This window comes from Triticum aestivum, chromosome 3B (assembly GCF_018294505.1).
Source record: "Triticum aestivum cultivar Chinese Spring chromosome 3B, IWGSC CS RefSeq v2.1, whole genome shotgun sequence".
Classification (NCBI taxonomy): Eukaryota; Viridiplantae; Streptophyta; class Magnoliopsida; order Poales; family Poaceae; genus Triticum; species Triticum aestivum.
The window spans coordinates 574933098-574947694 of record NC_057801.1 but is presented as its reverse complement, the minus strand read 5'-3'; the positions used below and the strand labels follow the sequence as shown (position 1 = coordinate 574947694).

General features: G+C 44.9%; 1 protein-coding gene across 1 annotated transcript; it reads left to right on the top strand.

Annotated features, from left to right (window-relative positions):
• The first annotated feature begins 251 nt into the window (after positions 1-251).
• On the top strand, positions 252-4592 carry LOC123071003 (protein ULTRAPETALA 1). The gene is made up of 3 exons (XM_044494459.1): positions 252-1232; positions 2700-3024; positions 4073-4592. The coding sequence occupies exons 1-3, from the start codon at positions 1028-1030 to the stop codon at positions 4245-4247; spliced, it is 705 nt and encodes a 234-aa protein (XP_044350394.1). The 5' UTR covers positions 252-1027; the 3' UTR covers positions 4248-4592.
• The last annotated feature ends 10005 nt before the right edge of the window (positions 4593-14597 follow it).

Genomic DNA, 14597 nt, shown 5'->3' with positions numbered 1-14597 from the left:
CCCTAGATTCCGTATGCAGGCCTAGTGAGTTGTGGGCCTACAGGACGGTCCCATACGTGGGCCCAGAGAGTAATGTGCCTCCTCATGGACCGCATACAACATAACCGAGCTAGCCCAATATGCGGGCCCAGCAAAGCCGAGAGGGCCGACCTTTGCCCTAGGTCATCTTGGTAACTCTAGGGTTCCGCCGACCCGCCGCTGCCGCAGCCCCCCTCCTCTCGCAGTTACTAGTTAACCATGTCGTCCCTAAATTGTTCTAGCACACAGTGAATTTCTTCTGGCTATTCTGGAATCCAAATTAGTAGAATAAACAGCTCTAACTAGCAATAATGGAAACAGTGGAAGCACACTTGATCTAACATGGGAGTGCCTGTGGAGAAGAGAGGAACGCAGATATCCTCCCATCCGTCCATAGGTTAAAAGCCCGGCACCCGCACAACACCGAGCTCCATCTCCTATCCTCCTCCACCTCGCCCTCTCTCCACCTCTTCCCTCGCCCTCCCCTCCCTCTCCAAACCCCCGGCAGCCATAGCCACCGGGAGGGCTGGAGCTGGGGAAGGAGGCATTCCTTGGAGCCTGCGCGCCCCCTACCCAGATCCGCTTTTTCGGGTAGTCTTGGGCGATCTGGACTCTCCCCCAAATCGTTCGTTGCAGAGACAAGAAGTTGCCCTCGCCTCTGCTCGTTGTTCTTCGTAGCCTCGGATCAAAAGCAGCCGCCTTTGCATTCATTCTTCGTCGGCCCCTTCGGAGACCGCCCTCGTCAAGATTTGGTGGGAACCCAATTCGCAGGGGTTCCTCGTGGAAAGGCGCCGCTTCGATTCTTGTTTCTCCACCGTTTTCCACCCCCCTATATATCTCCACCTCCTGTCCACCTACTCGCCTAACTTCCTTTTACTTTGATCCGCCCCGTCTCGGTATTCGATCGCTGTCCGTCCGGCAGTTTCTTGATTTGACGCAGGCCAGATCGCTTTCTGGTGTTTTCTTTTCCCCGGAGTGGTTGAGGCGGTCCCCGTCCTCGGTCGGAGCCATGGCGGCGGCGAACGGAGGCGGCGCGGCGCTGTTCAGCGACGAGGAACTCCGGGATGTGAGCGGGCTGCGCCTGCGCGAGGGCTTCGTGGAGATGATGTGCGGATGCACCAGCCGCCGCTACGGCGACGCCGTAGGCCGCCTCCTAATCTACCCGTCCGGCGAGCTGGAGATTAGCTGCGACTGCACGCCCGGCTGCCGCGAAGGTCAGTGGCCCACCACCATACACCCACGTCCGGTCACTTTTTTTTCCTTTTCTTTTCTTGATTTCATGTCCGTGCATCGATGCTATGCACGGACGGTGTTTGGTCTTTTGGTCAAGCTGCTTCTTAATTCGATCTGCATGCAATGCCGGTACATGCGCCCCGGAGCCGCTCGCGCCCGGCGTCGCCTTCCTGCCAGTACTACTACTACCACTCGGTGTACCCATGCTGCCGCCGCCGCCCATGCATTGTCATTGTTGCTCTGGCCAATGTCAGGATATCTCCAGCGCGTCCGAGTCGCTGGTCTCTGGGATTAATATCGCCTGCATCATTCCTTCGGTTTATACATGCGAACCTTCGTGCCGCAGGTCCTAGCGCATGTAACATGGGAGCGTTTCTTCCGTGGTACTGTACTTGCCTAATGCACGTAGTTTGCCTCGTGTACTCTCTGCATGCTGGCGATGATCGGATTGCCTCTCTGTTCACGCAGTTCAGACAGGCCACACGTTCTTGCTCTCTCTGTTTGTGTTGAGGTCTTTCTCTTGCATGTAGTATCAGGTTGCGCTTTGCTTAAGCCATGCCCTTCCGTGTCTATCCTTTGGGTGCTTGTTGTTTGCATTGGATAGGATATGGGAGGCCTGCTCCTGTCTCTGTTCTACCTGATCGCTTTGACGTTTATTTCTGACATATCTTGATGATGCCTTTGGTTTTCCATATCTGTATTTCAGTGTATCCGTACCGAACTTAGTAGACTATGATTGTGGTACCACTGAGGGTTTTACTGTACTCTGCACTGTAGGTCATCTTGCATTATCTGTACATTCGTATGAGTTCAGAGTCTGCATACGTAGTTCAGTGTCTTCAACTGAAAAAGTATCTAGCTGAAAATGTCTCTATGGCAGTTCAACGCGTTAAGCAACCATTCTCTTGTCCTTACATCAAATTTAGGTCTTTATTTGATCTAGCCTGGTCCTTAATTTTAAAGGAAGAAATGTGTGAAATAACATCAGAAAAAGATGGCATCACTTACGAGTTCCGACTTGCCGTATCCTATTTGATATACATCTGCACCTTCCAGTTTTTAAGGGTTTGTTTATGAAACCTAGATTGATGTGTGATTTAACAAAGGTGAAAGGCTCTGCATTCAAAATATGCAGTTCCTTATGCCAATAAGTTATGACGGCGGCCTTCAGTAAGTTGTTTACTGATCTGGGTACATACAGCGGGGGTGCTTCTTGCTAAAACAACACCCAACCTCTTAGGAAATTACTTGTGTTAACTTGATAAGTGCTATCTTTGCTGGAGTGACATCACAGATGACCATACACTGTAATTTTTCTGTTTAGTGTTTCATCGCAGAAAACCGTCGTACAGGTTGTTATTGTGCTTTTTGTACAATAGTTTTGAACTTCTGTTATCATAATTATTCAGGATAATTGTCATTTGAGTTTTTTTTTACCTTGAATTCAGAAAAGCTGACTCCTTCAGCGTTTGAGAAGCACTCTGGAAGGGAGACTGCAGGAAAGTGGAGGAACACCGTGTGGGTCATGATTGATGGAGAAAAGGTTCCACTGGGAAAGACGGAATTTCTCAAATACTACAACCTGTCAAACAAGTCTGTTAATGGTTCGAACAGAAGTCGTAGTGGACGTCCATTGCACCGTGATGAGTTCATTCGCTGCACAAGATGTGACAAGGAGAGGAGGTTCCGTCTTCGGACCAAAGAAGAGTGCCGTATTTACCATGATGCTCTTGCAAAACCTAACCGGACATGTGCAAATTTGACGGCTGACAGGTATGTGTTGCAACCAATTATGTTAATTGATAGTCTAGTTTAAAATATTGAGTTGTAGCGTACATTTATTTCCTCTGTGCCATCTTTCCGAATTCATGTTTGGCACTCTCAACAGAAATCCACCGTGCAACTAATAATATTAATTAGTTCATATCAATTTCACGCCCAAGAAATGTATATAAGATGATAGCAGCTATGAGAATGATCAGATAATCCTAACCAAAAAGTATTAGGTTTCACAGTATAATAAGCATTAAGAGCGCCGAAGCAATCAAGTTAACATAAAAAATTGTAGCCCTTGTTCTCCAGTAAGACTAACAACAAGAAACTGATGTGGAGTGCCAAACAAACTCCCAAATAGGTTGTTTTGTCTCTACCGGTAGAGTTACAAGGATAGTGACTCCTAGTTAATAATAATCCAAATAGCAGGTACATCACCCGTGGTATTATTGGCACTGTCTGCTGTGGCTGCAGGCCGCTGCAAGCTGATAAAATGTCATACTTGTGGTACCAAATATTTTTTGCAAGTTCTGACTACAGTACACATGAGTGGCAACAGAAATGAAATACAGTACTTTTTTCGAGAAGTAAAATCCAATACTTTCAGAATTGTACCGTAGGAACTAGGAAGGTGAAACCAGAAACTGCTGGCCTGTATTACATGCTGTGAAAGTATGGCCGTGTAAGTTTGTTGCCAGTATTGTCAGTTGTCTGCACACTCGTGTGGCCTGTAACTACAGTAGACCATCATTGATATTACTGTATCTCTTAACTTTGCCTGCTGGCATAATATCATCATATATGAAATTTTATCAGGGACGGTTGAAGGTGTTTGTAGCTTTTGTGTTTTTCTTTGCTTGTTTCACTTTAAAAAGAAAATCGAATTGAGCCATTGCTTTTGCCTAGTTTACTTTGACAACTCCTTTCTGTTTCGATAGGTGGCATATTAAATTTAAATTATAACCTTAGTCATGCTGTTCCATTATTTTCTCTGGCATCATTTCATAGCGCTTATCTGACTTGTGGCTTGCATTTGTGATTCCACCAGCGTCACCTGCGATGACGACGAGGAGCGAGGGAGCCGCAAGGTGATCAAGGGCTGCTCCCGCGCTGCGTCGTGCGCGGGCTGCGAGAAGTGCGTGTGCTTCGGGTGCGAGATGTGCCGCTTCACCGACTGCGGATGCCAGACCTGCGTCGACTTCTACCGCAACTCCAAGGAGTAGGATGATCCTCCCAGCCGCCATTCGTTCCATTGCATTCGTTAAGAACACCTAAAAAGGCTCCCCTCCCCCCTCGCCGAGGCTGTCGTCCATGGCGAACCGGAGGGAGGGGGCAGCCTCCTTAGCTATCTATCACCTGCCTCCCCGGCACATCACCGGGGAGGAGAGGGAGAGGGACCCTATTCCGATTCCGGAAACATTGTTCTGTTGTTTCGTTCGTCCGTGTCTTTGCTTTGCCTCCGTTTCCATAAGACCCACCTGGGGAGGCAAAGTCAGTTGTAGTACCTGTTGTTACCGCACACCGTTCACCAACTGTTTACATTGAAATGCACCTGTGTATTGTCGGTATAATCTCGTCGCTTTGGTTGGTGCATGCAACGTGTTTGTGCGGGCGCGTGTGGCAAGCAAGGCGCATGCCTATTGTGGAAAAATAGCTATGATATCCGTGGTGGCGACATGACAGGCTGGGCGTGCGGCGGCAACTGTTGGGCGGTCGGAGCCGGGCAGCGGCGCACAGTGCCGGGGGAGCCCCTGTGCGGTGCCCCGCCGCAGCAGTGCCTGCCCTGTTTGGCGCCCCGTCCGTGGTGTTTGGGAAGGCGACAGGCCGCGCGCCTGGCATGGCAGCGGCCTGAAGTTGGCTGTGGACGAGGAGCAGTGGCCGGTACGTGCAGCGGTGAAAGCGATGGGAGGTGGCATGCATTGCATTGCATGGGCGTGGTGGATCCAGCCAGAGATTCGCTCGCAGGGTGGAGGCGACAAAACTGACATGCATAGCCCAGCAAGCGTAGGATGGCGCCCGGTGATCGTTTGTTCGATAGGGTAGGAGTACTACGCGCTTTGCAGCCGAGGAAAGCGGGACGTAGCTAGCATGCAATATGGTGGCGAGCCGTGCTCGATCCGGTGCGGCGGCTTGCCATCTTTTGCACGCTGTATTTCCCGCAAGGCCCAGGCCGCCAGCTGCTTGATGCGGTGCGGCGGCTTGCCATCTTTTGCACGTTGTATTTGCGCAAGGTCCAGTCTGCCAGGCGCTTCATACGGTACCGCGCCACGCGCAGGCTATGCCACCCGATCGAGATCCTATCCACCTAGGTTCGCCGTGCATCACCAGCATGCATGCACGTGTTCCTTTGGTTTATACAATATGACAGTCATAGAAATGAGGTGACATGTACAGGAAAAAAATGTCGCTAGTTCACACGACATTAATTTTCCCATTAGGTCTGAGCTAATGTTTCTTTCTCATTGAGATATGAAGGATAAGAACCAATCCTACGTAGGAATAGAAACCCTGCATTGTTTTTCGCTTTAGAACCATATCCTATAAACCAAATGAGGGATGTATATATGATTAATTTTTCATTAAGTTTAAATCAAAAAATGATGTAGACAAATCATCAATGGCGGAGCTAGAACACAAAATACAAGTATTGGAGAGGCCAAAGTCTAAATCATGCTAAACATATTATACATGGCGTTGTATCTTATGCATCTAGCAACCCTCGTGCATTCCTGCAGCCAGTCATCATCATTCGTTCAATTGTAATCTTTGACCCTCCACCTGATGGCATTGTCTGGTTGCAGATTTGCCTGGGCGGCGAGTACATCCTAGGACCCTTTGTAGAGCAATGTTGACAATGTCTCTTAATTTTCCTTCTTGATTGATGTAGGCCTGTGATAATTGCAGGTTGACTTCCTGAATGTGGATTGTGAACTTGTACAATACTGTTGGGTGTGTACATATAGCTTCAGAGTTTAGAATGTGGAGGCCTATCGATGGTGATTATTGGATTACGAAAACAAATGAATGTAAGCTGATGTAAATGGAAATGACAGAAAAAATATATACAATTCATTTTATCTTTGTTCCTATTGGCAATTGAGGTGTTTCTCACATACTACATGATGTAATCTAACTCTAATGTTGCAGTCTAATTTATTTTGAAGGCTTCTTCACCTAATACATGCTAACAGTAGCTAGCATCCCAAAGAATCCATGGATTAAAAGCTACCCGCTCCATTGAAACCCAGTGCATGCGGTAGAAAAACGACCTTACGTTCACCTCATTAGTCCCGGTTCGATTACAACCCGGTACAAATGGTACGATTAGTCCCGGTTCATTTGTGACTTATAGTCCCGGTTTGTTATCACAAACCGGGACTAAATGGGTGGTGGCAGGCTGGCGTCAGGCCGGGGCACCACGAGCCCCTTTAGTCCCGGTTTATGACACAAACCGGGACTATAGGTTAGACCTTTAGTCCGGGTTGGAGCCACCAACCGGGACTAAACGGGTGGCTCCAACCCGGACTAAAGAGGTTCTGCAATTTTCAAACTCTATCCCTCCCCTATTGCCTTTTCAGTTTTGAAAATAATAATAAAAGAAAATGATAAAAACTTAAAAAATTAAAATCCTTCGAGATGTAGTTATGTTACTACATCTACTAGTTAGGAAAATTTAAAAACAAAAATTTCTGACATGTTTTGCAAAAGAGTGTTATGAAAAATTAAAACGACTATAACTTTTGCATACGACGTCGAAAAAAATGTATAATATATCAAAATGTTCAGCATGAAAAGCCGGTTCCGATTTCGACCGCCATAGGCCATTTTGCAAATTTTTAGAATCCTCAAATTCTGAAAGGAAAAAAAATTTATGCTCAAATTTCATTTTTTTTGAATTTTGGTCAAACTATGGTCAAACTACTTATTCAAGAAATAGTAGTGTTAATAAATAATAACAATTTTTTATAATAATAGTTTCAAACTCAAACGGCGAAACCTGTGACTTCATGCTAAAGATAAACTCCTAAGGGTTAATAGGATTGACGACTTACTATTGTCAAGAAAACAACAAGTGTAGACTTGGAAACTAGGGGGAATAGAACCTGAAAGTTAAGCGTGCTCAGGATGGGTGACCGGCCGAGAAGTTAGACGATTTTGGAATGAGTGCTCGATACTTGAGCAGTGATGAGGGGTGATTAGAGATTGAATTGTCAAATAATTCAGAAATTTGAAAATCGAAAAAAAATTCAATTTTTTCCAAAATCAAAAAAATCAAAAAAAACCCCTTTAGTCCCGGTTGGTGTTACCAACCGACCAACTGGGACTAAAGGTCCCCCAGCCCCCGACGCGGGCTCGTGCCACGTGGTGGGCCTTTGGTCCCGGGCCGTGTTGAACCGGGACTAAGGGCGGGGGGGGGGGGGGCTTTAGGCCCCACAATTTAGTGCCGGTTGCAGAACCGGGACTAAAGATCCTTACGAACCGGGGCTAAAGCCTGATTCTGCACTAGTGGTGCATTCAAATTCATATTCATAAATAAGAAGAAAGTTCCAACCGTCATAAACTACTTGAAATCGCAACATCTGTAAACCACTCGGAAGTAATTACGAACACATCAAATGTGATAGAAATAGGACAAACAATTGGAGAATAAACACAATTTCTCATCCATTACATAGATTGAAAATTAAATAAAACTAATGAAATGGTATTAATAAGCTTTGCCTTTCACAAGAGTTTCCTCTATGAAGCTGCACCATTTGGAAGCATGTCTTGCACATTCATGGCTTCTTTTCCTTGACCTTTTTTGGTTTGACAATTGTCACTATCATCAAACTCTATTAGGTTGCATGTCTTGCACAAGCGTGCGACCTTGTTTCCCCCATTCAATTCCCTTTCTCTCTTTATTCTTTTACATCTCCCTACCGAATGAGCATCATTTGGCGGTTGTATATCAATTTGAGTAGGAATGTTGCAACCAATAAATGCCTTTTATTCCTCTTGCCTAGTGTGTCTAACTGCATTAGGAACCATTTGGTTCAAAGGCCCCTTAATGCTCAACACACTTGATACTAAAAAGTCCATGCCTTCATCTGATTGTGTCGCTCTTTGAATTGGATCTTCCAACTTTTGTTGCGTACTTTTGAAATCTTGTTCCTCGCAGCTGCATCCAACGAGTTGGTGGGCTTCTCTTCTAGAAGGTTCCCTTGTTCATCAGGACTTGGAGTATTTGCACTCGAGGTCAAATGCTCCTCGTGAACAGTAAAATCGAAAAATAGTAAAAACAAAATAATAAAATTCTGTTTTTTCTGTGGCAACCTTTGACAAATTTTTTAAGTGCTTGCAAAAATTTATCATGAATGAACATTCCTAGAAGTCGTGCCAAAAAAACAAAAGTGATACTCCAACGTATGATTACTTGAACAAACAACATACTTATGCTTACTGATGCGTCTCCAACGTATCTATAATTTTTGTTTGTTTCATTCTATTGAAGGAAATATGCCATAGAGGTAATAATAAAGTTATTATTTATTTCCTCATATCATGATAAATGTTTATTATTCATGCTAGAATTGTATTGACCGGAAGCATAATACATGTGTGAATACATAGACAAACATAGTGTCACTAGTGTGCCTCTACTTGACTAGCTCATTGATCAAAGATGGTTAAGTTTCCTAACCATAGATATGAGTTATCATTTGATCAGTGGGATCACATCATTAGAAGAATGATGTGATTGGCTTGACCCATTTCGTTAGCTTAGCACTTGATCGTTTAGTATGTTGCTATTGCTTTCTTCATGACTTATACATGTTCCAATGACTATGAGATTATGTAACTCCCGCTTACCGGAGGAACACTTTGTGTGCTACCAAATGTCACAACGTAACTGGGTGATTATAAAGGTGCTCTACAGGTGTCTCCGAAGGTACTTGTTGAGTTGACGTATTTCGAGATTAGGATTTGTCACTCTGATTGTCAGAGAGGTATCTCTGGGCCCTCTCGGTAATGCACATCACTATAAGCCTTGCAAGCAATGTAGCTAATGAGTTAGTTACAAGATGATGCATTACGTAACGAGTAAAGAGACTTGCCGGTAATGAGATTGAACTAGGTATTGAGATACCGACGATCGAATCTCGAGCAAGTAACATACCGATGACAAAGGGAACAATGTATGTTGTTATGTGGTTTGACCGATAAAGATCTTCGTAGAATATGTGGGAGCCAATATGAGCATCCAGGTTCCGCTATTGGTTATTGACCGGAGACGTGTCCCGGTCATGTCTACATAGTTCTCAAACCCGTAGGGTCCGCACGCTTAAAGTTCGATGACGGTTATATTATGACTTTATGTGTTTTGATGTACCGAAGGTAGTTTGGAGTCCCGGATGTGATCACGGGCATGACGAGGAGTCTCTAAATGGTCGAGACATAAAGATCGATATATTGGACGACTATATTTGGACATCGGAATGGTTCCGGGTGAGATCGGGATAATACCGAAGCACCGGGAGGTTATCGGAACCCCCCGGGAGGTATATGGGCCTTAATGGGCTTTAGTGGAAAGGAGGGGAAAGGAGCAAGGGATGGGCACCCCCCAAGCCCAATCCGAATTGGGAGGGGGACCGGCCCCCCCTTTCCTTCCTCCCTCCTCCCTCTTCCTTCCCTCTCCCTCTCCAAATAGGAAAAGGATGAGTCCTACTCCCGATGGGAGTAGGACTCCCCCCCTTGGGCGTGCCTCCTCCTCCCCTCCTTTATATACGGAGGAGGGGGGCACCCCATAGACACAACAATTGATCCCTTGGATCTCTTAGCCGTGTGCGGTGCCCCCTCCACCATAATCCACCTCGATAATATCATAGCGGTGCTTAGCCGAAGACCTACGTCAGTAGAACATCATCATCATCACCACGCCGTCGTGCTGACGGAACTCTCCCTCAAAGCTTGGCTGGATCGGAGTTCGTGGGACGTCATCGAGCTGAACGTGTGCTGAACTCAGAGGTGCCGTACATTCAGTACTTGGATCGGTCGGATCGTGAAGACGTACGACTATATCAACCGCGTTATGCTAACGCTTCCGCTTTCGGTCTACGAGGGTACGTGGACAACACTCTCCCCTCTCGTTGCTATGCATCACCATGATCTTGCGTGTGCGTAGATTTTTTTTTGAAATTACTACGTTACCCAACAGTGGTATCAGAGCCTGGTTTTATGCGTAGATGTTATATGCACGAGTAGAACACAAGTGAGTTGTGGGCGATACAAGTCAAATTTCTTACCAGCATGTCATACTTTGGTTCAGAGGTATTGTTGGATGAAGCGGCCCGGATCGACATTACGTGTATGCTTATGCGAGACTGGTTCTACTGACATGCTTTGCACACATGTGGCTGGCGGGTGTCTGTTTCTCCAACTTTAGTTGAACCGAGTGTGGCTACGCCCGGTCCTTGAGAAGGTTAAAACATCACTAACTTGACGAACTATCGTTGTGGTTTTGATGTGTAGGTAAGAACGGTTCTTGCTCAGCCCGTAGCAGCCACATAAAACTTGAAACAACAAAGTAGAGGACATCTAACTTGTTTTTGCAGGATATGTTGTGATGTGATATGGTCAAGACGTGATGCTATATTGAAAGCACAAGTGCTCCCTAGGTGGTTTTGGTAATTAATGTCAACATATCTCTTGTTGGACTAACACTTTTATCTAGTATTTTTCAGACAAGTTCAACATTGGAGTGGCATGGACTAAAAGATGTGGGAACTCCTTCAAGATGCTAAGGACAAAGGATGGGCTCAAGCTTCAAGCTCAAGACTCTTCATCTTACATTTTAGTGATCCAAGATCACATTGAGTCTATAGGAAAAGCCAATACTATCAAGGAGGGATGAGGTGTTGCTTAATGAGCCTCTTGCTTCATGTACTTAGTGATATGCTCCAAAACCCTCAACTACTTTCTCACATCCACAAATGACCTAAACCCAAAGCCAAAATCGGTCATATCGATTCTTCCTATCCGACGCCACCGACTTTGGATGTCTTAGCCACTGCCACAAACCCTAGGCAAATCGGTCTTACCGATAGGGATCTCGGTCTCACCGAGATGGGATTGTAATCTCTCTGTGTATGTCCATTATCAAAATTGGTCTCACCGAGTTTGAGCAATCGGTACTACCGAGATTACAATGCAAACTCTTTGGTTAACTTATTACCAAAATCGGTCTCACCGAGTTTGAGTAATCGGTCCCACCGAGTTTGCCTGACCAACTCTCTGGTTAGCTAATTACCAAAATCGGTCTTACCGAGTTTGTGTAATCGGTCTCACCGAGATTATGTTATGCCCTAACCCTAACCATATCGGTCCTACCGAGTTGCATTTTCGGTCCCACCAAAAATCCTAACGGTCACTAGGTTTACTGAATCGGTCCGACCGAGTTTGTTGATTCGGTCCCACCGAGTTTGGTAAATTGTGTGTAACGGTTAGATTTTGTGTGGAGGCTATATATACTCCTCCACCTCCTCTTCATTTGTGGAGAGAGCCATCAGACTAAACCTACACTTCCAACTTACCATTTCTGAGAGAGACCACCTACTCATGTGTTGAGACCAAGATATTCCATTCCTACCATATGAATCTTGATCTCTAGCCTTCCCCAAGTTGCTTTCCACTCAAATCTTCTTTCCACCAGATCCAAATCCTATGAGAGAGAGTTAAGTGTTGGGGAGACTATCATTTGAAGCACAAGAGCAAGGAGTTCATCATCAACGCACCATTTGTTACTTCTTGGAGAGTGGTGTCTCCTAGATTGGATAGGTGTCACTTGAGAGCCTCCGACAAGATTGTGGAGTTGAACCAAGGAGTTTGTAAGCGCAAGGAGATCGCCTACTTCGTGAAGATCTACCGCTAGTGAGGCAAGTCCTTCGTGGGCAACGACCATGGTGGGATAGACAAGGTTGCTTCTTCATGGACCCTTCGTGGGTGGAGCCCTCCATGGACTCGCGCAACCGTTACCCTTCATGGGTTGAAGTCTCCATCAACGTGGATGTACGATAGCACCACCTATCAGAACCACACCAAAACATCCGTGTCTCCAATTGCGTATGAATCCTCCAAAACCCTTCCCTTTACATTCTTGCAAGTTGCATGCTTTACTTTCCGCTGCTCATATACTCTTTGCATGCTTGCTTGCTATGTGTTGTAAATGTTAAAATTGTGCCTTAACTCCACTTAAACTTAAAAGGGCTAAAAACTGCAACTTTAGTACTTAGTGTCTAATCACCCCCCTCTAGACACCTCTTCTCAAGTTCCTACAAGTGGTATCAGAGCATTGGTCTCCATTACCTTGGTTTAATCACCATTGGAGGAAGATGGATGAGTCTACTTTGGGGAGTCTTATACATAGAGTGCCTATTCTTGATGGAGAGTATTTTCATGAGTGGAAAAATGAGATGCTTGTAATTTTCAATCAATATCATTTGAACAAGTACATTGATAGTCCTTGTGCACCTTGTGTTGATCCTATGCATCCTACCCTTGATGAGTCTATTGACATGATTAGGAATGTTAGAACTGTTAATCTTATCACTAGAGTCTTGCCTAGAAACTTGATTGTAAAACTGCCTACTCTTGAGTGTGCCTACACTATATGGAAATTTCTTGAGGAACGATTTCCTGATTATTCTTTGAAAAACCTTGATGAAATTCTTCATAAGTCTATTGCCTTGAGTAAGATGAATACTAGTGATCCTATGTTTGGTGATCGTCTATTTGAGCTTACAAATCTTATGCGTGCCAAAGGAAATGTTGGTATTATTAGTGATATTATTTCCAAAGTTATAAAAATTCATAGACAAGATCATTGTCAAAATCACTCTAACGAATCACCCTCTCTAGGATTTGATCCACCACATGACGATGTTGAACATGGATACTATGATGAGGATGATGATGATGACTTTGATCTTGATGATGTAATGAGACACTTTGGTCTTATGGCAAATCTTTGGGGATACATGTCAGGAGGAAAGGAATGGGTTCTTGATAGTGGATGTACCGATCACATGACCGGAGATAAAGACATGTTTCATGAGCTTGCTGATAATGATAGTCCTCGAAAGTATGCCACCTTCGGTGACAACTCAAAGGGTAAGGTGGTTGTCCTTGGTAAGGTGGCCATCTCACATGATAGCTCCATACAAAATGTCATGCTCGTTGAATCTCTTGGATACAACTTACTTTTAGTATCCAGACTTGCTGACTTTGGTTTCAATGTCTTATTTACTGAAGTTGATTGCCAAGTGTTTCATCGAGACAATCATAAAATGGTCTTTACCGGTATACGTAGAGGTGATCTATACATTTTTGATTTCACTAAAAAGGCTCAACCTAAAACTTGCTTCATTGCTAAATCCTCAAAAGGTTGGTTATGGCATAGACGACTAGGTCACGTTGGCATGAGAAACCTTGACAAGCTTATTAAAGGAAATCATATCCTTGGTGTCAACGATGTCATATTTGATAAGGATAGACTTTGCAGTGCTTGTCAAGCAGGTAAATAGGTTGGAGGAAGGCATCCCGTGAAGAACATTATGTTGGAAATATGCCCTAGAGGCAATAATAAAAGCATTATTATTATATTTCCTTGTTCATGATAATTGTCTTTATTCATGCTATAATTGTGTTATCCGGAAATCGTAATGCATGTGTGAATAACAGACATCAACATGTCCCTAGTGAGCCTCTAGTTGACTAGCTCGTTGATCAACAGATAGTCATGATTTCCTGACTATGGACACTGGATGTCATTGATAATGAGATCACATCATTAGGAGAATGATGTGATGGACAAGACCCAATCCTAAACATAGCACAAGATCGTATAGTTCGTTTGCTAGAGTTTTGCAATGTCAAAGTATCTTTTCCTTAGACCATGAGATCGTGTAACTCCCAGATACCGTAGGAGTGCTTTGGGTATGCCAAACGTCACAACGTAACTGGGTGACTATAAAGGTAGACTACGGGTATCTCCGAAAGTATCTGTTGGGTGACATGGATCAAGACTGGGATTTGTCACTCCGTATGACGGAGAGGTATCACTGGGCCCACTCGGTAATGCATCATCATAATGAGCTCAGAGTGACCAAGTGTCTGGTCACGGGATCATGCATTACGGTATGAGTAAAGTGACTTGCCGGTAACGAGATTGAACGAGGTATTGGGATACCGACGATCGAATCTCGGGCAAGTAACATATCGATGGACAAAGGGAATAGTGTACGGGGTTGATTGAATCCTCGACATCGTGGTTCATCCGATGAGATCATCGTGGAGCATGTGGGAGCCAACATGGGTATCCAGATCCCGCTGTTGGTTATTGACCGGAGAGTCGTCTCGGTCATGTCTGCTTGTCTCCCGAACCCGTAGGGTCTACACACTTAAGGTTCGGTTACGCTAGGGTTGTAGGGATATGTATATGCAGTAACCCGAATGTTGTTCGGAGTCCCGGATGAGATCTCGGACGTCACGAGGAGTTCCGGAATGGTCCGGAGGTAAAGATTTATATATAGGAA

Excerpts from the sequence above, each read along its gene's own strand:
- LOC123071003 (XM_044494459.1), top strand. The coding sequence starts at position 1,028 with ATGGCGGCGGCGAACGGAGGCGGCGCGGCGCTGTTCAGCGACGAGGAA. Across the intron at positions 1,233-2,699 it reads CACGCCCGGCTGCCGCGAAG|AAAAGCTGACTCCTTCAGCG; the intron begins GTCAGTGGCCCA and ends CCTTGAATTCAG. Across the intron at positions 3,025-4,072 it reads GCAAATTTGACGGCTGACAG|CGTCACCTGCGATGACGACG; the intron begins GTATGTGTTGCA and ends TGATTCCACCAG.